The 23,986-nt window shown below is 42.8% G+C and overlaps 1 protein-coding gene across 9 annotated transcripts in view; it reads left to right on the plus strand.

The window, feature by feature from the left end:
* Depdc5 (DEP domain containing 5, GATOR1 subcomplex subunit) overlaps window positions 1-23,986 on the plus strand; it is a 128,140-nt gene that overhangs the window by 75,480 nt on the left and 28,674 nt on the right. For 7 of the 9 annotated variants that reach the window (XM_085836596.1, XM_085836597.1, XM_085836600.1 and 4 more), the window contains 7 exons: window positions 3,442-3,559; window positions 4,122-4,289; window positions 5,075-5,294; window positions 6,605-6,738; window positions 14,966-15,071; window positions 18,193-18,258; window positions 23,782-23,933. In XM_085836596.1, the coding sequence (XP_085692722.1) occupies window positions 3,442-3,559; window positions 4,122-4,289; window positions 5,075-5,294; window positions 6,605-6,738; window positions 14,966-15,071; window positions 18,193-18,258; window positions 23,782-23,933 (964 nt within the window). The remainder of the gene's footprint in view (window positions 1-3,441; window positions 3,560-4,121; window positions 4,290-5,074; window positions 5,295-6,604; window positions 6,739-14,965; window positions 15,072-18,192; window positions 18,259-23,781; window positions 23,934-23,986) is intronic. The other 2 variants (XM_085836602.1, XM_085836603.1) reach the window with 1 other exon arrangement.

Consider the following 23,986-nt stretch of genomic DNA (forward strand, 5'->3'; position numbering starts at 1 on the left):
TCCTTCTTCTTCTTTTGGTTTTTTGAGACAGGGTTTCTCTGTGTAGCCCTGGCTGTCCTGGAACTCACTCTGTAGACCAGGCTGGCCTTGAACTCAGAGATTCGCCTGCCTCTGCCTCCCAAGTGCTGGGATTAAAGGCGTGCACCACCACCGCCCGGCCAACCTGATTCTTCTTTATCTCCCTCTCCCTCCCTCTCTTCTTCTCCCTCTCCTTGTCCCTGTCCCTATCCCTCTCCCTCGCCCCCTCTCCCCATCCCTCCATCCCTTCCTCTTTCTGTTTTCTGAGACAGGGTTTTACTGTCCAGCCTTTTATAGACTCTGGCTGGACTATAACTCACTTTATAAACCAGGCAGGCTCACCTCAAACCCAAAGATCTACTTGTCCCTCCCTTTGAAGTGGTGGCATTTAAGGTATGCACCCTTTTGCCTTACAATTCTCTCTTTTTTAAAAAGAGGATATGACTAATTTTAAGCATGATATAGTTTGGTTTAGACAACTAGGAGTAGCAGAAGGCCAAGTTAATATTTAGTTATCAAGTATATAGTGAATGTTCTAAACCTGGAAGTGGGTATTTAATTGTTTTTAGTGTTGCACCTCCCTGTTCTCAAATGGTGCCTAAATCTAAGTTTACTGTTTGTTTGTTTGTTTTTTAATGTATATATGGAGTGACACAGTCCATCGTGGCCAGGGAGGGGCATAAAAATTCCCCAGAGCTAGAGTTATACAAGCAGTTAGTTGTGAGAGGCCAGTGTGAGTGCTGGGACCAAACGAGGCTTTAGGAATAGTGACATGTGCTCTGAACTACTGAGCATCTCTCCAGCCGGCTAAGTTTTTATGTGTGTCTTTGTCTTTTTTCTTTTTCTGGCACTGGGATGAAACCCAGGACCTCAATCATAGTAGACAAGTTCTCTACTCATTTACATTCTCCTGAGTCTATGTTCATCTTTCTTCTTAATTACTGATGCTTAGTGACCTGATTCAGGCATGAGTCACCCATTAGTGGCTAGCAAGTGACCCTAACTGAGAAAGAGCCAAGTTGTGGAGAACTCATCTCAAATAAGTGTAATGGGGAATGAATGTGGGTGCCTGGAGCTGGAAAGCAATAATCACTTCCTGAAATAGTCTGTGAGCTGTCTTGGTCTCTGGCTTCGTTGTTGCTAATGAAGCCTCCACTTCCCTATTCGGCCAGTCTAAAACTTCAGATCATTGCTGGTGCTGGTAAAGCTCCTCTGGCCAGGAAATTAAAGAAGTATGGATCTGGTGTATGGACTTCGTTGGCAGCTAGTCTAAGCCTGTAGATGAATATTTTCTTAGAAAGCGCCTCTGACATTTGTTACACGCTGCCTTCTCTTTATATTGTACACTCTCCTGGGTTTGTTTTGTGTTTGGTTGGTTGGTTGGTTGGTTGGTTGGTTGGTTGGTTTTTTCGAGACAGGGTTTCTCTGTGTAGCCCTGGCTGTCCTGGAACTCACTTTGTAGACCAGGCTGGCCTCGAACTCAGAAATCCTCCTGCCTCTGTGTCCCAAGTGCTGGGATTAAAGGTGTGCACCACCACGCCCGGCTATAAATTGACTTTTTTATGTCACTGCCACATCTAGCCTGCCTGTCCTCTACTCTTGAATGGATAGTGAATGTCCCTTGTGAGTGTGTAATTCTAGTATCCAGTCTGGTCTTGACTGATTTGTGACCCTCATTTTTCATGGCTAGTTGTCAGAGGAAAACTCTTATTTCCCTGGTAATAAAAATCACTGATATCCTGTTACTATTGTTGTTACTTGGAAAGTTGCTTTCATAGCCAAGTTATGCATCTCCCTTGTTTCAGGCTCACTGACCGCAGGGGAAAGGTAGCTCTTGTTCCAGCAGAGTCTTGGAGGAGGCACACATTAACGTTACTCCAAATACACGTTTGCTCACTGGGGTGCTCGTAGTTGGCATGAGGTGTGGGAGCTGAGCTGGGTGCTCATGATCTGTAGCCGCTGATGCTTTTCCTGAGAGCCAGCAGGCTGTCTGCAGCAGAAGTGAAGGAGTACCTCACAGGGTACTCTTCAGTTGCAGTCAGAATTCTGTCACACTCTACTGTCCTTTCTCCTCCTGAGGACTTCTAAGTGACCTGCCACCATGTGACCATTTCTCTGAACTGAGCAGGAGAGAGCAGCACACTCTGTTTGCAGGTCATGAGGATCTTGCCCAGGCTTTGCTGCTGTTCTTTGTTTGTTGGTTGGTTATTGTTTGTTTGAGACAAGGTTTCTCTATAGTCCTGGCTGTCCTGGAACTCACTCTGTAGACCAGGCTGTCCTCAAACTCAGAGATCTTCCTGCCTCTGCTCCCTAAGTGTTGGGATTAAAGGCGTGCGCCAGCACTGCCCGACTGGCTTGGTTGTTCTTTATAGCACAGTTTTATTCTTTTGAACACTTGTTATATGTTTCGGATTCCTTGTCATTCCCCACTCTGCTGTGCTTAATTCAGTTAAACACCTACTCTGGGCAAGGCCTTTTACTTTTAGTCGGAGCTGATATAAAGATAAACTATATTTATATTTGGCCTCTTGGAACATTATTTTAATTTTTAATTTAATTTAATTTATTCTTGAGACAGGGATTCACCATATTGCCTAGTTTTGCCTCAAATTTCAAAACTCAAGCAATCCGACTGTCTTGGTATCCTGGGTTGCTGGAGCTATAAATATGCACTACAGTGCCTGAGACACATACTTAACGTACTACATATAAGATATTCACAAGGCTAGTGGTGTCTGGCAGCTTTCCTCAGGAATTTACCTTTGTAATCTATAAGATGGGCTGGAGAGATGGCTCAGCCAGTGATGGCACTTACTGCTGTGCTTGATGACCTGAGTGAGTTTGATCCCCAGAACCCACATATAGGACAAATTGTCTTCTGACTTCCACACATGCATACTATAGTTTGCATATGTTCTTGTACTCATGCACATATATATATAAAAAGTAAATGTGAACAAATTTTTTTAATCCATAAGATTTCAGTTAGTGGCTCAGGAAGAGAGTGCAGAAGCAGTGCCCAAGCAGATGTGTAGGCACAAAAATTGCATAAATAACTAAGTGCTCCTGTCAGACTAAAGCTGGGAGGAGCTGTGGGGAGGAGTTGGAGCACAGGCCAGAAGGTGAGGACTTCCAGCCTGGGGTGAGGACCTAGATATGCTCAGGTGGAGTGGAGTTTCTCCAAACCTGTTACCGTTTCCTCCAGAGGGCTGTGCATCAGGGTGGGAGTGCGGCATCCGGGTGCTTTTAGCACCTCTGATTGTTATTAGTTGGTTTAATAATAGAAATATCTGACCGTTTCTGCAATTTTATTTTTTAGCCAAGGATGATGCTTCTGTGACTTGCCTCTGAAAACATTTGCTTCTTCTTTTGTTTCTCTTTATCTGTATCTTTGTGGATAACCGCAATCATTTTTTCTACTAGGCCTTGTGTCCCGAAACCGCCCTGAGGAGGAAGGCCAGTATTGGCTGAGTATGGGCAGAACTTTCCATAAGGTGACACTCAAGGACAAGATGATCACAGTAACTCGTTACCTTCCCAAGTGAGTCCTTGGATGTTTACCATCCTTGGTGACCATCTTGAATTTTGTCTATCCACTAAATTATGTGTATAAAACAATATGTGCATAAAAAATAGAATGAGCCGAGCATGGTAGCGCACACCTATGATCCCAGCACTCAGGAGGCAGGGCAGAGGCAGGCGGATTTCTGAGTTCGAGGCCAGCCTGGTCTACAAAGTGAGTTCCAGGACAGCCAGGGCTATAAAATAAACTTTAAGTTTATAGTTTACTGCTTCCAAAAGGCAACTGATTCAGTTTATAAAGCTTAGCATGAGTCACATCAAGCATATTAAAAATCAAAGGATAAATGTAAGAAGAGAATGATAAGTTTAAGAAGATCTGAGAAATGTTCATTACAGTCTCATGGGATGAACTGATTTCTGTGTTTGGGGACTGAGCCCAGGTAGTACAGTGAGACAGAAAAGTGTGGTGGTGGCAGTGGGGGTGGTGGTCATGGTGGCAGTAGGGGTGGTGGTCATGGTGGCAGTGAGGGGGGTGGTCTACAGATTGCTTTTAAGTATCCAGGCATACCTTTGTTTTTCAGGTACCCTTATGAATCTGCCCAGATCCATTACACCTACAGCCTCTGCCCTTCCCACTCTGACTCGGAGTTTGTCTCCTGTTGGGTGGATTTCTGCCACGAACGGCTCGAGGAATACAAGTGGAATTACTTAGATCAGTATATTTGTTCTGCTGGCTCTGAAGACTTCAGGTGAGACAGCAGCTTTAACTTCCCATTCCTGCTGCTTTGGGTATATGCATCTTTTAACACATTTATCCTTGTCTGATGTCTGTTTTGTTTTCCCTAAAATTGGAAGAACAGAGCATACCTGCCTATAGCTATTGGTGATGGTTATATAACAGTGTAAATCTACTCAGCCATTGACATACACACTTAAAATGGGTTAAAGTGATATATTTTATCGTGTATATTTTATTGCAGTTGGAAGGAGACACTCAGTCCCAATGTGGCCTTTGGTGCAAGTGTCAGCATAGAGTATGGACTCAGTGAAGGAACTTATGCTCCTACAGATTGCAGGATGTGCCTGAGGCTGCCTATCTACAGCTATGATTCAGCATTGTTTTATGTAAATTAATAGTCTCTGTGTGTTCACATGTGTTCTTGTATACAGATCTATACATTTTTAGCAAACATAGGATTATATTACCACATGGTTTCAGCATTTTATTCCCTTGCTATCTAGTAGCCTTGTGGTTGTGGTTGTCTCATGTATAATGTTTTAACTTTTCTGTATGCTTTGCAATTGATTGTGGATAGCTACTTCACTGGGGCTGGGTACACAGACGCATTGTGATGGCTCTGGGTTAAAGCAGAAGTCACCTTGTAGTCTTCCTTGTGATTTTATGTGTAGTGGCTTAAGCAAAGCCACTTGGGACAGCAAAGCAGGACTATCTTGCACCAGCTTCAGAGAACTCCCTGGAAGGACTTTTATTGCCTACTTTTTCTCACCACCACTCTGTTACCCTTGACTTTAGCTTAATCGAGTCTCTGAAGTTCTGGAGAACCCGATTTTTACTACTGCCAGCCTGTGTTACTGCCACCAAGCGCATCACAGAAGGGGAGGTGCACTGTGACATCTATGGGGACAAACCCCGTGCAGATGAAGATGAGTGGCAGCTTCTAGATGGCTTTATTCGCTTTGTAGAGGGCTTAAATCGCATCCGCAGGCGCCACCGCTCAGACCGCATGATTCGGGTAAGGATTCTTTGAGCTCCTGGGGGCTATAACTTGCCTGGGGTGCAGGCGCTACCTCCTATTCTCTCACCAGCCAGATGATTTATCCCATGACTACCCAACATGTGTCTGGAATTGCAGTTGTTACCTGTTGAAGGATGAAAGAGAGGAGATGGGTGCCAACAGTGACTGGACATTGCTTTATGACTGACTAGCTGTCCCTCCTGGCTGAGAACAGAGCACCTATTGTGTAATCCCCACGTGGGACCCAGGATCAGGCACAGCAGTACTGAATTGCAGAGTAAAAGCTCTTGAGAGGATAACAGCAGCAGACCTTCCTTTTAGAAACTGTCCATCACTTTCATTTCAATCAAACACTGCCACTCAGTGGAGAAACTGAGGCTTATGAAGGCTACAGGTTAGACCTGAGACCACCAGGCGATAGCAGGCAGATAAATGATTCAGCATTGGTTTGCTTAAATTAACATATAGTACAATTGACTCGTGTGTGTGTGTGTGTGTGTGTGTGTGTGTGTGTGTAAAATACAGGGATTCATGTTACTAAACACCACAGTCAAAATGAATGGTTCCTCAGAGGTAGACCACCTGCCTGACATTTGACAAACTGAGTTTGATCCCAGAACTCAAAGGAAAAACAAAGGTTCATGCTGCCCTTTGTGGTCCTATCCTTCCCGTCTCTGTCTCCTAGCAACCACTAGTCTTTCCAAATTTTTTTTTTTTTTTCCAAGACAGAGTTTCTCTATATAGCCCTGGCTGTCCTGGAACTCACTTTGTAGACTAGGCTGGCCTCAAACTCAGAAATCCGCCTGCCTCTGCTGAGATTAAAGGTGTGTGCCACCACGCCCGGCTCCAAATGTTTTAAAAACACTATCATATAATATAAAACTATTTGAGGCTTGGTTCTTTTGCATAGCATTATGCTTTGGGATTCATTCCGGTTTGTGTATTGGTAGTTTGTTACTGTTAATATTGTGATAGTGGTTCTTCATCAGCCCTGTTTTTAGCCTCAGGCTCCTTTTCCCTTATCATCTACCACCTATACACACTTGTAAATGATCACTTGTGAGTGGAAGCACTTGAGAGCTAACTTTAGTTTGAGTTCCAGCTCCAGTGGGATTTGAACTTACTTGGTTAAACCAACATCTCCGAGCCTCAGTTTCTTTTATAGTCCACTAACCACAGAGAACCTGTGTTTCTCTGCTGGGTTAATTAGGTTCCCTGGGTCCAAAGATGCAACAGTGTGAACTGAGATACAGGGAAATCTCAGAGCCCACCCGGGCTAACGAGCTGTCTCTTCCTCCCTACTTTAGAAGGGGACTGCCATGAAAGGCTTGCAGATGACCGGGCCCATCTCTGCACACTCTCTCGAGTCAACAGGCCCTCCAGTCGGCAAGAAAGGAACCTCAGCTCTGTCTGCCCTGTTGGAGATGGAAGCTAGTCAGAAGTAAGTGCCTGGTTAAAAAGAGACCCCTCTCCAGGGACCCCATAGGCTTTAAGGCATTTCAGTGTCCCAGTCATCTGACCAAGATGAAATATAATTTCCACATGTAATTAGGAAGATCTTACAGGGCTGGAGAGGTATCTCAGCAGTTAAGAGTAGTAGCTGCCTACTTTTAGTTCCCAGCACCTATGGTGGCACCCAGTTGTTTGTCACTGCAGTTCCAAGGTTTCCACTGCCTTCCGTGGCCTCTGTGGACACTGCACACACATGGTATACAGACTTACATGTAAGCAAACAGACATTCACGTGAAATAAAACTAAGTTTTTTTTAAAGAAAGGCATTTACATGACCAGGAAGTGAAGCTAATGCTTGGTGAGTGTCAAATAACAAAACAGGTCTGCAGTTAAAAACTTGAAGTCTGACTTTTTATTCAAACTACAGACACATTTAATTTGGACCACAAAACATTTTTTTTTTTTTTAGTTTTTTTTCTTCTTAAAGTTTGTGCGGGTATCGCGCATGCATCTCTATGCGTTGTCCATACCCTTACTCATGTCATATAGACCAAAGGAAGATGCTATGGGTCCTTCTCTGTCGCTCTACCTTGTTTCCTTTAGTCAAGGTCTCTCATTAAAGCTAGAGCATAGCCTATTGGCTGAGCCAGCTGGCCAGCAAGCTCTCAAAATCTGTCTCCCTCTCCTCCACAGGCCTGAGGTTATAGGCATGCCTGTCTATAACTGACTTTTAAGTAGGTGCTGGGGATCTAAACTCATCTTTATGCAAGCACTCTTTTTTTTTTTTTTTAATCAATGGTATGTGTGCACTACATGGGAAACTGATGCCTGCAGAGCCAGAAGTTGGACTTAAGGATGATTGTAACTTAGCCAGGGTCATCTGTAAGTGTAACATGCTCTTAACTACAAAGCCATCTCCCTAGCCCTACCTATGGTTAATTTTGTCATTTGTTTTAAGATAAGTCTGGCAATGTAGCTAGCCTAGGTTAACTTAAATTTTTTGTTATAGTTTTCTATTGTCTCAACCTCGTAGTATGCCTTCCTTAGCCTCTCGGGTTCTGGGATTAGTAGGCATGCGCTACCATGCTTGTCTTAATTAGGGATGGGATCTTGTTGTGTTGTCCATGATGTCCTCAAACTCCTGGATCACACTCAAGTGATCTTCCTGCCTCAATCTCCTGAGTCTCTGGGACTGCAAGTATATGGCAGAGACCTTGAATGTCCCTAGCGATGGAGTTACAGGTGAGCTGCCTCACATGGGTGCTGGGAACCTCTCTAACAAGAGTATGCACTTACAGCCACTGAGCAGCGTCTCCAGCCTGTGCTTGCCTTTCAGCAGCAAAGATTCGATCTTCATTTATCCAACCATAAGGCCCAGTAGTTTAGAAAGGATATCCATTTCTGGTTCTCCCAGTCATCTTATTCTTCTTAAAGACAAGATCCTGTGTAGCTTATGCTGGCTTCAGATTCACCATGTAGCCAGGGATGACTTTGAACTCTTGACCTTTGTGCTTCTACCTCCCACGTGCTCGAGCTACACGTGTGTGCCACTGTACATAGCGCTCTCCCTGAGGTGACTCATCATGCATCTTCAGTCATGCACTTGATTACGTGGCCCCTTTTATAAGTAGCAAATGCTACAGATGACAACAGTACATCAGTTGAACGATACCGGGCTTTGTGAAGGGGACATGAAGAGCACTCGGCTGGGATATAAGGTGGCCATGCATAAGGAAAGAGGTTTTGAGGGAAGGTGGAACTCAGCAAAAAGAGAAAGCATTATTTCGTGTATCCCCTCTCATGCCGCTCCCCGCCCCAAGGTAGATTTGGTTCCCCTGTCTGCTTGCCTGCTTCTTGGACCTACATTAGTCAGATTAGCTGACAGTTTTCTTCTGAGGATAGAGGTTCAGTACTTCCCGCTGCTGGTTTCATAGTTGGTATGTTGTGCAGTTCTATGAAGTTACAGAAGGTGGGATGCTGAGGGGCTCTTTTATACAGATGTTATGTAGGTGGGTTAGGGAGATGCTGTCTACCCTGTTGTATGGTTCCAGGTTGTATCTAGTAAGAACTTTTACACAGTGGTTTCAGAAAATAAAGTTGATTGGGCAAGAGAGTATGAGGTATGTGTAGAAATTCTTTTGGTCATAGGGGAAGAATTCACTCAGTACACGTCTGGTTTTGTTATAATGAAACGTTTCAAGCAGATGAAAACGTGTGGGCTGAGTAGTGTATTAAGCCCCTCTCTAGTCATCTGCTTTAGTGATCATCTGCTCTTGGCCACTCTTGTTGGATTTATAGCCCATAGGTGTTCATCTTCCCTTTTATTTCTCAAACTCCAGATATCACACTCTTATCTGTAATAATTTCAAAATGTATCTCTGAAAAATTTGTCTTCTTTAAAAAAAAAAAAAAAAAAAAAAAACTAAACCAGGATGGCAAGATGGCTCAGTGGGTAAAAGTATTTGCCACAAAGACTTATAACCTGAGTTTCATTCCTGGGACCCACAGTGTGGGATTGAGAATTGACCCATGAAAGTTGTCCTCTGACTTCAACACTTGTACTGTGGCATGTGTGCTCCCCAATAAAAAAATGTAACTAAAAAAAAAAATACGGTTGGAGATAATGGCTCAACGGTTAAGAGCACTGATTGTTCTTCCAAAGGTCCTGAGTTCAAATCCCAGCAACCACATGGTGGCTCACAACCATCTGTAATGAGATCTGATACCCTCTTATGGTATGTCTGAAGAGAGCTACAGTGTATTTATATATAATAAATAAATAAACCTAAAAAAACCCACCCTACCATAATATCCTAATTTATCATAAAATTATAATTCCTTAATATTGTGATATATGTTTTCAGCATCTTTGGCAAAAAATGTGTCTCTTAGTTAAGGCTATTATTGTTGTTATTAAAACACCACAATCAAAAGCAACTTGGGGAGAAGACTTCTTTGGTTTATGCTTCCACATCACTGTTGATCATTAAAGGAAGTCAGGACAGGAACTCCAGCAGGAGAAGAGCTGCTGCAGAGGTCAGGGAGGGGAGCTGCTTACTGACTTGCTTCTCGTGGCTTGCTCAGCCTGATTTCTTATAGAACCCAGGACCACCAGCCCAGGGATGGCACCACTCATAGTGAGTGGTCTGGGCCCTTCCCAAAAATCACTGATTAAGAACATGCACTATAGGCTTGCCTACAGCCTAAGTGTACAGAGGCATTTTCTCAGTTGAGGTTCCCTCTCAAATGACTCTAGCCTGTGTCAAGTTGGCTACATGCATTGTTGTACCTGTCCAGCGTGTTTTCAGAGACGGGTCCCATGCCTAGAATGGCTTGGTGGGTGGGCTCTGTTGGGAAGACCAGGAAAGGCCTCTCGATTCTGCCAGCAGGTTCTCCCTGAGTGCAGAAAAGAATGAGGCACATACGCTTCTGGGAGTGGTGTGAAAATGGAGGTAAAAAATATCTTATTTTAATTTGTTGGTGAGTCACTGTTTAGTATGCGTCAATGAGCCTCTTTCTGCTCAGACTGGGAAAAGCAAGCCATCTTGTGCTTGTAGCATTCCCCAGGGTGGATGATGAGGCTTTCAGTGAACCCCATGATAAGAGCCAGGTCAGACTTGAGGCATTTCCATGCCCCAGATGACTGCTCCTGGCTGATGTGCTAGGTTTTTGGGAGGGTGAAGGTAGGTTAAAGGAGTCAGACCTTTATACGGTGTTTACTTACACGGTGCTTTTTGTTTTCTTTTCTTTTTTGGGTTTTCAAGAGAGGGTTTCTCTGTGTAGCCTTAGCTGTCCTGAAACTCACTCTGTAGACCAGGCTGGCTTCAAACTCCTAGAGATCTGCCTGCCTCTGCCTCCTGAGAGCTAGGATTAAAGTGGTGCGACACCACACCCAGCTTGCTTGCTTGCTTCTTTTTCTCCTACTATAATAAGCAGATTCAGTTGTATTTGTTGTTACAGCAAAGTGAGAGAGAGCTTTCTCTTTATAGTCTGCTGTGGTACTGTAATTGTTTCCTCCAGTTCCCTGCCAATCTTTATCTGTAAGCACATTCCTTTGATCAGGCTCTTGTAGAGTCAGCTCTGTGCTGACTAACAGCAGTGGATTAGCCTGGGCAGCAGATAGTGGCCTGAAACCTTTTCTGCTTTTATGGGATGAGATAAACAGACAGATGTCCTCATTCTTTGCGGGACGGCTCCATGCTAACAGCAGTCCAAGAGTGTGATAGTGTCCCCTCCACCTATTCTTTATGTGAAAGATGTTTGCCTACTTGTGTCGTGTGTTGAGTGTAAACTGACTTCCTCCTGCCAGTCACACATGGTGCAGGCTTTGTGTAGGACTGGTTGCTTTCCCTCTTTCCTTAGAATACCTTGTGCACTGTACATGTTCTCACATCTATGCATATTCACTATAGCAGGCTCTGAGCTATTGGACAGGAACAGTCTCACCCAGGTATGAATGCCTTCCTGGAGTGCAGGTTAGCACCTAGAAGGCAGTAAATGTGGATGGTTATGTGCGTATGAGGCGTCTGAGGCTTTCTGCCATTGCTTTCCCAGTCGTGGCCCATTGTTGCAGCCATTAAGACATGCCAAAGAAAGTCATGCTGTGTGTTCATGGATGTGACTCGGAAGAAAACTGAATAGAGAATATATTGCAGTGTGATAGAGAAATACAGTTTATTGGTGGACAAAGGAAAAGCAAAGGTGTCTTCTGCGTCTCTGTAAAGTATACCTCAGAATAACTAAGTAGTTGCAGATTTTTTTCTTCCTAAAATATTCTTGCTGATAAATATCAGAAAGAATTCTAGACTATCACTGTGTATAGGCACTAAAGAATTAAAGGAACTGAGAACTCATAACTACACGGCACACAGAGGAAGAATCCTTGCCCCCCAATTGAACCTGAATCCAACTAAACTTTTAGGTCTAGCTCATAGCTCCCAGGAAGCACAGGGAAGAAAGCATGGAATAATAAAGGAACGGACTCAGTACGCCTGGGTTGTCTACGACACGGGATAAGCTACAAGGGGAGAGGTGAGAAGAGGAGTTTAGACTTAAAAGAGATGCAAGAGATTACATAACTGCAAACACAGGCCTTCATGGAATCTCGTTTTGGACACTAACATTCATTTTTGAGGTAGTCGGGGAAACATTTGGTTGTGGTTATGTTTCTTTTTTTTTTATTTTTTATTAGATATTTTCTTCATTTACATTTCAGACGCTATCCCGAAAGTTCCCTATACCCTCCCCCGGCCCTGCTCCCCTATTCACCCACTCCCACTTCTTGGCCCTGGTTATGTTTCTTAAAGGTTCTTTTCTGAGGGCTGGAGATATGGCTCAGCGGTTAAAAGCACTGACTGATCTTCCAGAGATCCTGAGTTCAATGGTGGCTCACAACCATCTGTAGTGGGATCCTTTGCCCTCTTCTGGCGTGTCTGAAGACAGCTACAGTGCACATCAAATAAATAGATAGATAGTCTGAAAACAGCTACAGTGCACATCAAATAAATAGATAGATAGATAGATTGATTGATTGATTGATTGTTAAAAATAGGTTATTTTCTTTTAGCGATATTGCTGTGGCACAGATAAAACGATATGTGGATTTTGTTTCTAGGTAATTAGTTTGAGTACACAGGGAAATAGAGGAAACAAAGTTGTTTTCGGGTATGTAATTTGAATGGCTGAACATGCAGGGTTGCCTATAAATTATTCCCTGCTTTTGTTTATTTACGTTTTATTTATATTTGATTATCTCCCAGCCAGGTAACAAAAGTGGCAGAGCGCTTGCTATAGTGGACATGAGAACACGGGCTTGATCTCTGCACCTACCCACAAGGAGTCAGAATGAGAAATGTTACAGATTAGATTGCCAGGGAAACAGACCAAGATATGATGTAAGCTGTTTATTAAGGAGAATTCTTAGGTTCAACACCTGTGGGAAGGAATGGGAAGAAACAAGATTGGGCACTATACTGTCACATACCCAGTGGCAGCCTCAGGGGTACTATGTGAGCACTGGAACTAGAAGGTGCAGCTTTCAGAGGTAATCCGGGTTTAGCATTCATCAACTATGGCTATTCAGGGGAGGGGGGTGAGTTTAAGCCACTGCTCTGCAGTTGGAGCTGTCCCTGGCACTTATATAATATATATGTGCCCAGCTGCTGAAGAAAATAGCCTAAGAATCTGGCCGTGAAGTATCCATTGCAGCAGTATAATGGATTCTCTTTGTCTGTGGGTGATGTATTTGTAGATTCCCTCATCCACTGATCTGAAATGAAATATGAGGCTGGCAAGATGGCTCAGTGGGTATTGCTGTCAAGCCTGATGAACTGCATTCCCCAGAACCAATATGGTAGAAGGGGAGAGCAAGCTCCTGTAGATTGTTCTCTAAGTCTGAACATAAGTGCTGTGGCCTGAGCCACACCCTACACAACAAACAAAGAAGCAAAAAAAAAAAAAATAAATAAATAAATGTAGAATTTTAAAAAGTAAAGCCTTATTTAATGTATAGACTTTTTTCTTATCCCCTAAACAGTGCTGTGTAATAATATAGTATTTATATTATATTGGATATCGTAAATAATGTAAAGATAGTTAAAAGTCCATGGAAGATTAAAAAACAACCCTGCCATGGTAGCACACACCTATAGTTCCTGTACTGGGGGGGTGGGGTGTAGAAGCAGGACAGGGAGCTTTAGATCATGCTTATAGAGGTAGAAAGTTCAAGGCTAGCCTGAGCTGCATGAGACCCTGTCTCAAAAAAAAAACCAAAGAGGCTGGAGGGATGGCTTGGTAGTTAAGAGCACTGGCTGCTCTTGCAGAGGACCCAGTTTTCTGGGAATTAGTGTATCCACATGGGGATGTGAGTCACCTCAGAGATAACTGGAGGAGATTCTCTTCATATTACCACAGTGACAAAACTGTATGAGTCTTTTCAAACTTACCATATAATAGAATGAGATCTGAAAACAATGTACAGGAATTGACAGTTAATTCTCAGAGGAACAAGGTGTTGGGGCTTGAGTACATGACATGGCCTCTCGCATGGGCTCAGCAAGACTTTTACTCTCCTGAGCTGTATCTCTAGCCCTTGTCTTTTGTTTTTGATATGTATCTTAGGCTGGACTTGAACTCGTGATCCTCCTGGCTCAGCCTCCCCAGTGCTGGGATTATAGGTTGTGCTACCATGATCAGTTTTTTTTTTTAATCTTCCATATACTTTAAAACATCTTTATATTATTTATGATATACTGCAGTTGGTTAATTTTAGTTGGGGAAAAATTGGAAACCAAACATGTAGCTATGCATTAATCTACATCAGACTTGAGATAAGATGAGATATAATAAAATTATATTTCTCTTACTTTATGACTTGGGGAAGGAGGGAAGATAATTATGTCAGAAAATTAACATAAATCCCTTTAAAGTATACAGAACTAACCCCTATCCCCCTAGTTAGTAGATACCGCATGTTACCATAGTGCTGATTTTTAGGCTGTGTTTTGCTGGACAAGTGAGATCTCATTGATACTTAGACTGTCCTGAAACTCTTAGTCTCCAAAGATCATCTTGATCAGCCTTTCTTTAATGAGTATGGGTGCTTTATCTGCATATATTTCTGTGTTACAACGTGCACACCTGGTGTGCGAGCAGGCCTGAAGGAAGCACTGGATCCCCTGAGACTGAAGTTAAGCCACCATATGGGGGCTGGGAATTAAACCTGGCTCTTCTTGAAGAACAGCTGTTGCATTAATCACTGAGCCAGCGTGGTCTACAAAGTGAGTTCCAGGACAGCCAGAGCTATACAGAGAAACCCTGTCTTGAAAAACAAAATTAAAAAAAAAAAAAAAAAAAGAAAGAAGTTCTTTTCTTCCACCAGGTGGGTTCAGTGATCAAACTCAAGTTGGCAGACTTGGTGGCAAGCACCTTTACCCACTGAGCCATCCCACCAGTCCTAGAATGTTCCTTAACTGGGCCAGTTTATGATATACTGTGCAGGCTGTTTATGACAATTTAATTGCCTGGGCAGAGAAACCCTGTCTTGGGGTGGGGAAAGTTTAATGGTATCAAGGATGCCAGGTAGGGCCTGAGGAAAAGCAAGGCTTAGAGAGAAGCATGTTTCAAAGGTGGCAACATCAGTGCTGACTTGATGCAAGCAAACGTGGATTCTTCTGATCTCTCAGCAAGCTGCAGTCATGTGTTTTCCTTCCTTCAGGAGCCTAGGAGAACAGCAGACGACTGTGCACGGAAAAAGCTCCACTCAGCCAGCTGAGAACAGCAGTGTTGCCATGACTCCCACCTATGTGGACAGCCCACGCAAGGTAATGGTGGCTCACCAGCAGGGGACTGTGTGCTCTCCACAGCCATGAGTGCAGGATCATCTGTACTGATGCTCTAGACAGTCTCCCTCAAAGCCTCCTTAGGTTCTTTGCCCCTTCGCCAGGGAACCTTCTTACTGATGGTAGTGAGTGGATTTCTATTCAGGTGCAGCATGTGAACCGCACAGACTGAGAGCTGACTTGAGCTGTGCAGTTTGCTATGTAGTTTTTCTTCACTGTTAGCCATTCACTCTACTGGAGTGGAATTGGAAGTTCCTGAAGCACCATCCACACAAGCCTGTTCCTTTTTGATAATGGAGCTCCTATTCCTTGTTTTTGTTTTTTGTTTGTTTGTTTTTTGTTTGTTTGCTTGCTTGTTTGAAGACTCCTGAGAAATACTTGGAAAGAATAATGCAAACAAACCTTTGAGAGCTTAGGCCTTTGTAAGGCCTAGCAAGTACAACAGAATGACAGACAACCCTAGTCAGACTTTTGTGTCTTCTGAGAAGTTCAAACACATTTTTTTGTGTGGACAGTGAGCTGATTTTGTGGTCTCTGAGCTTTTATTACTGGGAGATGAAACAGAGTCTGTGCATTTGTTTTTTATAATTTTGGCTGTATCTTATATCTAATTTAATATTTATTAATTTTGCTCATATCATAAAAGTTTCCATGAAATTTTTTTTCAAATGTTTGTTTTCGTTTTTGTTTTTTAAGTTTTAGGGATTCAAACAAAGCCGTTTACATGCTAGGCAAGTAGTCTACAATTGAACTAAACTCTCAGTCCCTAAAATACTATGTTGAAAGTAACTTTGTACTAGGAATGTGGCTTAGAGGTGGACCATCCAGTTTATATACTCAAGGCTTTGGGTTTGATTCCCAATACTAAATATACACAGAGAGCTTATTTAAAATGCAAATGGAGCCAGGTGAGGTGGTGCACGCCTTTAACCCCAGCACTCAGGAAGCAGAGGCAGGCAGAGCTCAGAGTTGGAGGATATCCTGGTCTACAGAACGAATTCTAGGACGTCAGAACTACATAGAATCTAGTGTGGGGGCAGGTATTACCAATTCTGTAGAATTTAATCTGCAGCATGTCAAAATCTTTTTGTTGTTGTTGTTGTTTTTGGTTTTTTCAAGACAGGGTTTCTCTGTATAACTCTGGCTGTCCTGCAACTCACTTTGTATACCAGTCTGGCCTCGAACTCAGAAATCTGCCTGCTTCTGCCTCCCAAGTGCTGGGATTAAAGGTGTGTGCCACCACCGCCTGGCTGCATGTCAAATCTAAACAATGCTAATGAAGTTCTTTATGGCAGTTTTTTGACTACAGATCTGATTAATTACTTTTATATAAATTATTAAACTTATACTCTAGGGATTAAAATATGAGAAAAGTATCAACCAAAAGAGTAGGTAGTGTGGAGGCTGTGGAACAGAGATCAGCAACACTGTGTGTGGATTTCAGACTTCATGGCAAAATAAAGGGACTGCATACGTGCATCTGAAATCATAAAAGAGTGGTCAGATCTACTCTCTAAGTGGTGTTTACTAAAGCTGCTCAAAGGAATAGCTTTAGGTCCCAAGGAGAGTCTCTGTACAAAGGAATTTTCTTTTGGCCAAAACCAAAATAAAATAAAACAAAGCAAAACAAAAAAAACCCTTGATCTCATTTCTGTGACATGGGTCGCAGTATTATCAGTGCTTCAGCTGTTAGGTCAGGGATGGACTAATGTCTACCAGCCCTTTTCTGACCTCTATACATATGTCATTTCTCAGGATTAGAGATGGAGCCAAAAACAAGATGGGAAAGTAGAGAAATTGTAGGAAGGTTGGAATGCACTCGAGATGACAAACTAGGCTGTTCTTCCGGGTGCTCACTGTCCTCATCTGACTCTGAAAGCCATGGTGCTGGGGTTTGTCTTCCAAGATTAGAGACTCAGAAGCAAAAATGCCATGAGATGCCCTGCTAGCATGCCTGGAGACAGCACCTCTTATGGTGTCCATGATGCATCTGCATTTTCAGTCATGCTTTTGCAGGGTGTCTGCACTGGAGTCTGCAGTGGCTGTTGGGAGATGCTGGCATGATGATAAAAGAAACACCAAATGTCTTTGTTGTTTTACTTCTAGACCTGATGGGGAGTAGAGACCTCGATCAGTTACCACTCCTGCACTGAGTGACAGTCATGCGTACAAAGCATGAAGGATCAGGACATCTTTGAGGTTTTTTTTTTTTTTTTTTTAAGATTTATTTATTTATTATATACAAGTACACTGTAGCTGTCTTCAGACACACCAGAAGAGGGCATCAGATCTCATCACAGATGGTTGTGAGCCACCATGTGGTTGCTGGGATTTGAACTCAGGATCTCTGGAAGAGCAGTCAGTGCTCTTAACTGCTGAGCCATCTCTCCGGCCCCAGAACATCTTTGAAATTCCTATTTGTCATTTTTGCTTCAAATACATGTGCATTTAAACCCAGCCCTGAGTAGAGAGGAGTGGTTGCTTCAGGAAGCCCATTGCATTAGTGCAATGACTAGTACATGACTTTATGTCTTAGTTTCTTGATTTCATCACCCACGCTGTAGAGGAGCAGGTACTGCTGCCTCTAACACCCCCATACACACAGGACTTTTCTCTTCATTGATTCTTGCTGCCACATTTAGTAACTTAACAGGCAGAAGCAATCTTAGGCTCTCTCTTAGAAGGCTGTTACCCAGCCAGACAGGATAAGATGCCACTGCTGCCTTTACTCCACTGTTTCCAACACTGCTCTGGGGCTGTGCCTCTTCCTTGCCATAGGTCTGAAGGAAGTCCAAAGCATCCAAGCCATGGGTATACACAAGTCAAGACTTTGGCTGTGCCTTCCAGCTCTGGTGCTTTTACGCACACCGATGCTATTTTGCTGATTGAGATGTGGTTTCTTGCTCGTGCTTTGCATTTGGATATTGTCCTTCTCCCTGTTCCACCCCTACCCCATTTCCTCACACCCTGGTTTTTCTTCTTCCCTCCTTGTTTTCATTTATTTATTTACTTATTTTTCATCCCCCTCTCCTCTCATACACAATCCATTTCTTGGCTTCCTTGCACCTGCTGCTGCTGCTGCTTCCTCCTCCTCTGACTTCAGGACGGGGCCTTCTTTATGGAGTTTGTCCGCAGCCCACGCACAGCATCATCTGCCTTCTACCCTCAGGTTAGTCTAAACTCCAGCTTGTGCATGCCCATCCTGTTGGCAGAAGGCTCAGGCTGGCCTTCTGTTTACCTCTGAGCAGATAAAATTGGACTGAATCTAAATTTGAGGGGTAGCTGAAATTGGATTTGTCTCTAAGGTGTCTTGGTATTCACAGCAGCAAAGGAGAATGAGAGAGATTTATGTGAGAGGACGGCCTGCCACACCAGCGCGGGATCAACTGCTTCTCATTGCTGCTTGTGTGGTTCACCAGTTGCCATGATTCTCATTGTCGCCACACTGCAACATCTGCCCTTTTAAATTTTATAAGCATCATGAAATGTGTATATTTAAGGACTGAACACTTATTTTTCTCCTCTTCATACAGCCAAGATAAATTTAAAACTGTATGGCAGGAAGTGGTGTGGAATAAAAACACCATCATTTATAAATAGGCATGAGCTATATCATAGGCTAATGGTGTGTGGTCCTGAGCAGCTCGCTTGCTTTCTGGGCTTCCATTTATTTGTCAAATGAAAGCTTGGGATGAAGTCACTGAGGGCTTTCCAGGCCTTACAATTCTTTACTTACCACATGCCTAGCACATGCTCTCATTTCACCTTAGAACATAATCTAGCAGTTAAGTAAAATTGTTATTCCAGTTTTATAAGTAGAGGAACAAAGGACAAAGAGGTTGCCTTCTACAGTACAGAGAACTGGGATTTAAGCCCATGACCCACAAGGCTTGACTCAAGACCCACTCTGTAATTAGCATTAATAATTACTGTTTTGACTGCTCTTTGAAGGCAAATAGGGCTCCCTGCTCCTTATGGAGGCTTCTAAGTATTATATTAAATTGACTGAGCTATAGAGAAGTAGTTACAGAGATCTGAAAGAATGAACAGGGTTTATGCACAGTGGGTCTAGCTAAGGAGAATGGGGCTTGTAAGGCTCCATGAGAGAAGTCAAGGAGTCCTTATTTAGTGAAAGTCAGAAAAGCAACTCACTGAGCTACACCTTGCCAGTGCTTTATAAACACAACCTTTGTAACAACCTGGAAAGGTGGACAAGTTTCTACAGCTGGGAATAGTAAATAGAGGTCAGTTTCATAGAAGAAGTAGTGATTCCACTCTATCCATTTGAATGAGAGGTGTTTGTCTCTCCTGATGTTGTAAAATCTAATCTTCATTGTTATTTTGAAATTTAGAAACAACAAATGTTTTCTTTTTCTTTTTTTTTTTTTTTTTAAGATATATATATATTTATTTATTTAATGTAAGTACACTGTAGCTGTCTTCAGACGCACCAGAAGAGGGCATCAGATCTCATTACGGGTGGTTGTGAGCCACCATGTGGTTGCTGGGATTTGAACTTCGGACCTTTGGAAAAGCAGTCGGGTGCTCTTACCCACTGAGCCATCTCACCAGCCCCCAACAAATGTTTTCAACAAATTACAAGGGAATGAGATCATAACAAGCACATTTCTGATCATAGTGCAAAAGCTTTTTGTTAGTCATTAGAAACAATAAGAAATATCTACATATTTAGAAATTAACACATCTCTAATCTTGTATATGTAAATGAACAGCATGATGCTAGATAGGTGATCAGTGTACTGTAACATCGGCCTTGATTAGAATTAGTATAATTGGCCCTCTACATCCATCCATAATCATTCGTGGATCAAAAATATTGGGAAAGAAAACTTATGTCTATTCTGAACATGTACAGACTTTTTTCCTGAAACTTACTATTCTCCAAACAGTATAGTATAACAGCTGCCCTCATAGCTGTTCTGTATATTAGGTGTTACAAGTCAGTTAGAGATGATTTAAAGTCATGCAATGTGTCCAGCCTGCAGCCTGTGGACTATACGCTACAGGACAGCTGTGAGTACATCCTAATACAGAATCATAAATTTGAAACGTTAGGAGGGAGAAAGACTTTAATTTTTTAAAAGTCTGTGTTCTGTTATGTACCTGGACTGTGTGATTCTAGTGTTTGACTTGTAGGTGACCGTGTTGCGTTGAAATGTCAGAAGATTGAGCACGTGAATGTATGCAAGGTGATTTGTATAGGTTACACATCAGTACTATGTTGTTTATTTGAAGAGATTTGATGTCCATGAAGGGGAGGGCGAATGGCTGTGATTTAAATATGCTATATTCATATGTGAAATTACCAAAGAGTAACAGGCAAATATGCATTAAGTTGTCATAATTCAGCGTCAGTACTTTAGCCACCCTTTGGTGTAAAGACACCATTACCTCCAAGAAATAAAATTCCATAGATGAAGAAATGGATTCTAAAACATAATTAGCTCTAACGCATAGCTCATACTAAAGCACCTTGGCACAGTGCCAAAGCCAAGATTTGAAAGTGGCCTTCTTACTCCACTGTGTGTTAGAAAATTATGTCAAAAGGTTTTGTATATTTTATAATAACAAAAATAAAAGAACAAAAGTAGGCAATTTAATTGTATCGAGAAAGATTGCTTAGGGACTTTGTAAGGGTCAAATTTTTAACTTATCTGTCTTTTTTTGTTGTTGGTTTTGAGACTGGGCCTCTGTATAAAACTCTGGCTGCTCTAGAACTCTCTCTATAGACCAGGCCACCTTGAACTCACAGAGATCCATCTGCATCTGCGTCTAAGTCCTGGATTAAAGGTGTGCCCCACCACATCTGGCTTTATTTACACATATTTTCACAACTTTTTGCCCTCTCCTTCACCCTATATCTCCCTCACAGCTTCACTTGGGAGTCTTTTGAGGGGGAGGGGAAGGCTTCACTCTGTAGCCCTGGCTGTCGTGGAACTCGCTCTGTAGACTAGGCTGACCTCAGAATCAGAGATATGCCTGCCTCTGGCTCTCAGTGCTGGGAATAAAGGCGTGGGCCACCACTGACCAGCCCTTTCTTTAGTAATAACCCACTAAGTCTAACTAGTGTTTCCTTCTTCCCTACATATTTATGTGCCTATGAGGGAAATCCAAGGGCTTTCCACCCAAGGGGGTGGGGAAAAAAACAGTGTAGGGTAAGACCTTGTAAAGCAGCTAGAATTTTATGCTAATTTCAGCTCTAAGCTTCCTGTAGTCAAAGTATGGGAAACATCATCTTAATCAGAGTGGTCAGACAAAAAAAAAATAGTATTTTCAGGAAAACAGCATTTTCTGGTGTTAGGATCTGAACAAAATGTGCGTCCATAAAATGTAGGTGTGTGTGATACAGAGCAGAAGTCAGACATTCATGGGGCAAACCTGGCCCACCATTTTGCTCTTTTAAATAAAACTTTATGGGACAGAAATGCACATGCATGCACACAGGCGCACATACCCCTCCTCTTTTCTCTGTTGTTTCTTTGTTTTTGTTTTGAGACATTGTCTCATGTAGCCCATGCAGTCTGTCCTGGAACTTACCATGTAGCCAAGGATGGTATTGAACTCTTGATCCCCATCTCTGTCTTCCAAGTGATGGGATTGCATGTGTTCACCACACCCAGCTCATTTTGTTTCTTTACTTTCTTAGGTTGGTTGGTTGGTTTTGGTTTTTTACTCACAAATGGCTGCTTCAATATTCTTGTAAGGAGTTGAATAGTTGCAACAGAGATGCAGCCCAACATGTTTAGTATCTGAAAGATGTTGGCTTGTTCCAAAGCCCCAGATGGTGACTGGTTACTGCAGCTGCCTCTTGCTCTGCTTCTCTGGGTGTTGATGGCACCCATTGAAGCCTATGTGGTTCTTGGCTTGTTTTGTTTTGTTTTTTTAAATCATTGAACTTTGCCATGGGAAAGCACAGTGGTTCTATTACAGCCCGGGCAATTTTTTATCTTATGGGCAGTTGATAATACTAGAAACATTTTTAACACATCTGTGGGTAGTATTATTGACATCTAATGTGTGGAATTAGAGGAGTGCACAGGCCACTCTGTGACAAAGATCCATTTGATCCCAAGTGGCAGTAGTGCTGAGATGACAAGCCCAGTTTTAGAAATAGATATTTACATCATGTAACAAAATATGTGATATAAGAGAAGACTCTGTCTGGAGGACTTATTTAAGAACTGTACGTTGAGGCTTTAATTGGTTTTTAGAAGTGCTATGAAAGGCTTAGTCGTTCTTTGTAAATATTTGGTCTGAGAGGTGACCATTAGTGATGCTGCAGGGATTTAGGTGAATGGGGCATAGTCCTGCACTTTAGTAGCCTTAAATGAAATGAGACAAGCAGACTACTTTCTGAGCAGTTCCTTCAGCAGTGAAGTCTACTACTTGGAAGCCAGTGTGGAGATAATCAGGAAACATTAAGGTGACTTGTGGGCCTTGCCCCCTTTAGGGGTCAAACAACCCTTTTGTGCGGGTCATATATCAAATATCCTGCCTATCAGATATTTACATTGCAATTCATAACAGTAGCAAAATTACAGTCATGAAGTAGCAATGAAAATAATCTTGTGGTTGAGGTGATCATCACAACATGTGGAACTGTATTAGAGGGCCAGAGCTTGAGGAGGGTTAAGACCCAGGAAGACCTGTTGAAGTGCGATTTTTAGCTAGTGAAATAAGGAACCACAGGACAACAAACTCATAATACTGTACAAAGAAAGTTACTAGACTGGAAAGGGTAGACTTGGTGCGTGGCTGGTGTGTGTGGAGATCACAAGTCAGACGGATGTTCATGGTGTGCTGGCTCACAGAGATGTGCAGGATTTCAGAGTAACAGGGTAACTAGGTTGGAATTGGATTTTAGGGAGATGCAGCATATATTAATGGCTCCTGTTCCAGCCTTCCCAGATGGAGGGAGCTCGTGACCTGTGGCATGTAAATTTCCCAGGGGGGGGCTAGAGGACTAGCCAATGAAGCTAGAGGAGAACGCTTAGAGATGCCTCTGAAGTTTGAACTGTCAGAAAGCTGAATGTGTCACTGACAGGTACTGGAAAGGCTTGGGGTGGACGGCTGAGTCATAGTAGATGGAAGGTGCCTCCTGGGATACCAACACATTTGTCTGCTCCAAATTTCTTTTTCCTCCTCTTGATCTCTTAAGATCCTGACTTCTATGTCCTTTCTTTTTTTGAGACAGTGTCACACTATGTAGCTCTTGCTGACCTGGAACTCTATATAGACCAGGCTATTCTCAAAACTCAGAGAGATCCTCGTGCACTACTTTGCCCAGCCTACTGTGTTCTTTTTATGGGGAGTGTCCTTCAGTGCCAGTCTTGTGATTTGAGTCTGGAACTGAAGTGATGGCTGTGGTTTTAGGGTTACTGTGACTGACTGGCTTCTGTCTGCCTTGGCTTAGAGGAAGTGAGTCTTTAATTTCTCTGACAAGGTAGTATACCCAGGACTGAGTATGGTCTCTAGATTCTTGGCTTTTCCACCAGGGACCAGTGGGGTCTGAGAATGGGAGGAATGGAAAAAACCCTATGTGTAAGTAGCTTCACTGTACGTGCATGAATATGTATAAAATGTCTGTTGACTTCATAAACCAGAATAGCTTATTTACTGTTTCCTTTTGGTTAATTTTGGATCCATGTACTAACTTGTTACCTTTCTGCAGGCATCTGTGGACCAAACAGCTCCTCTGGTGTTAGACAGCACCAGTTTAGGGGTCAGCACATGCCAGCCCATGGATAGAGGCAACAACCAGACCTTTGGGAACGCCCAGAACTTAGAACAGGCCTTTCCCTCTGCAAACTCTGGTGACTACAGGTGAGCTACAGAATAACCAAACTGACATTCTCATTGGATGGGGGAAACTTTAA

Source organism: Mus caroli, unplaced genomic scaffold, assembly GCF_978045245.1.
Source record: "Mus caroli unplaced genomic scaffold, Mus_caroli_1 scaffold_4, whole genome shotgun sequence".
Classification (NCBI taxonomy): Eukaryota; Metazoa; Chordata; class Mammalia; order Rodentia; family Muridae; genus Mus; species Mus caroli.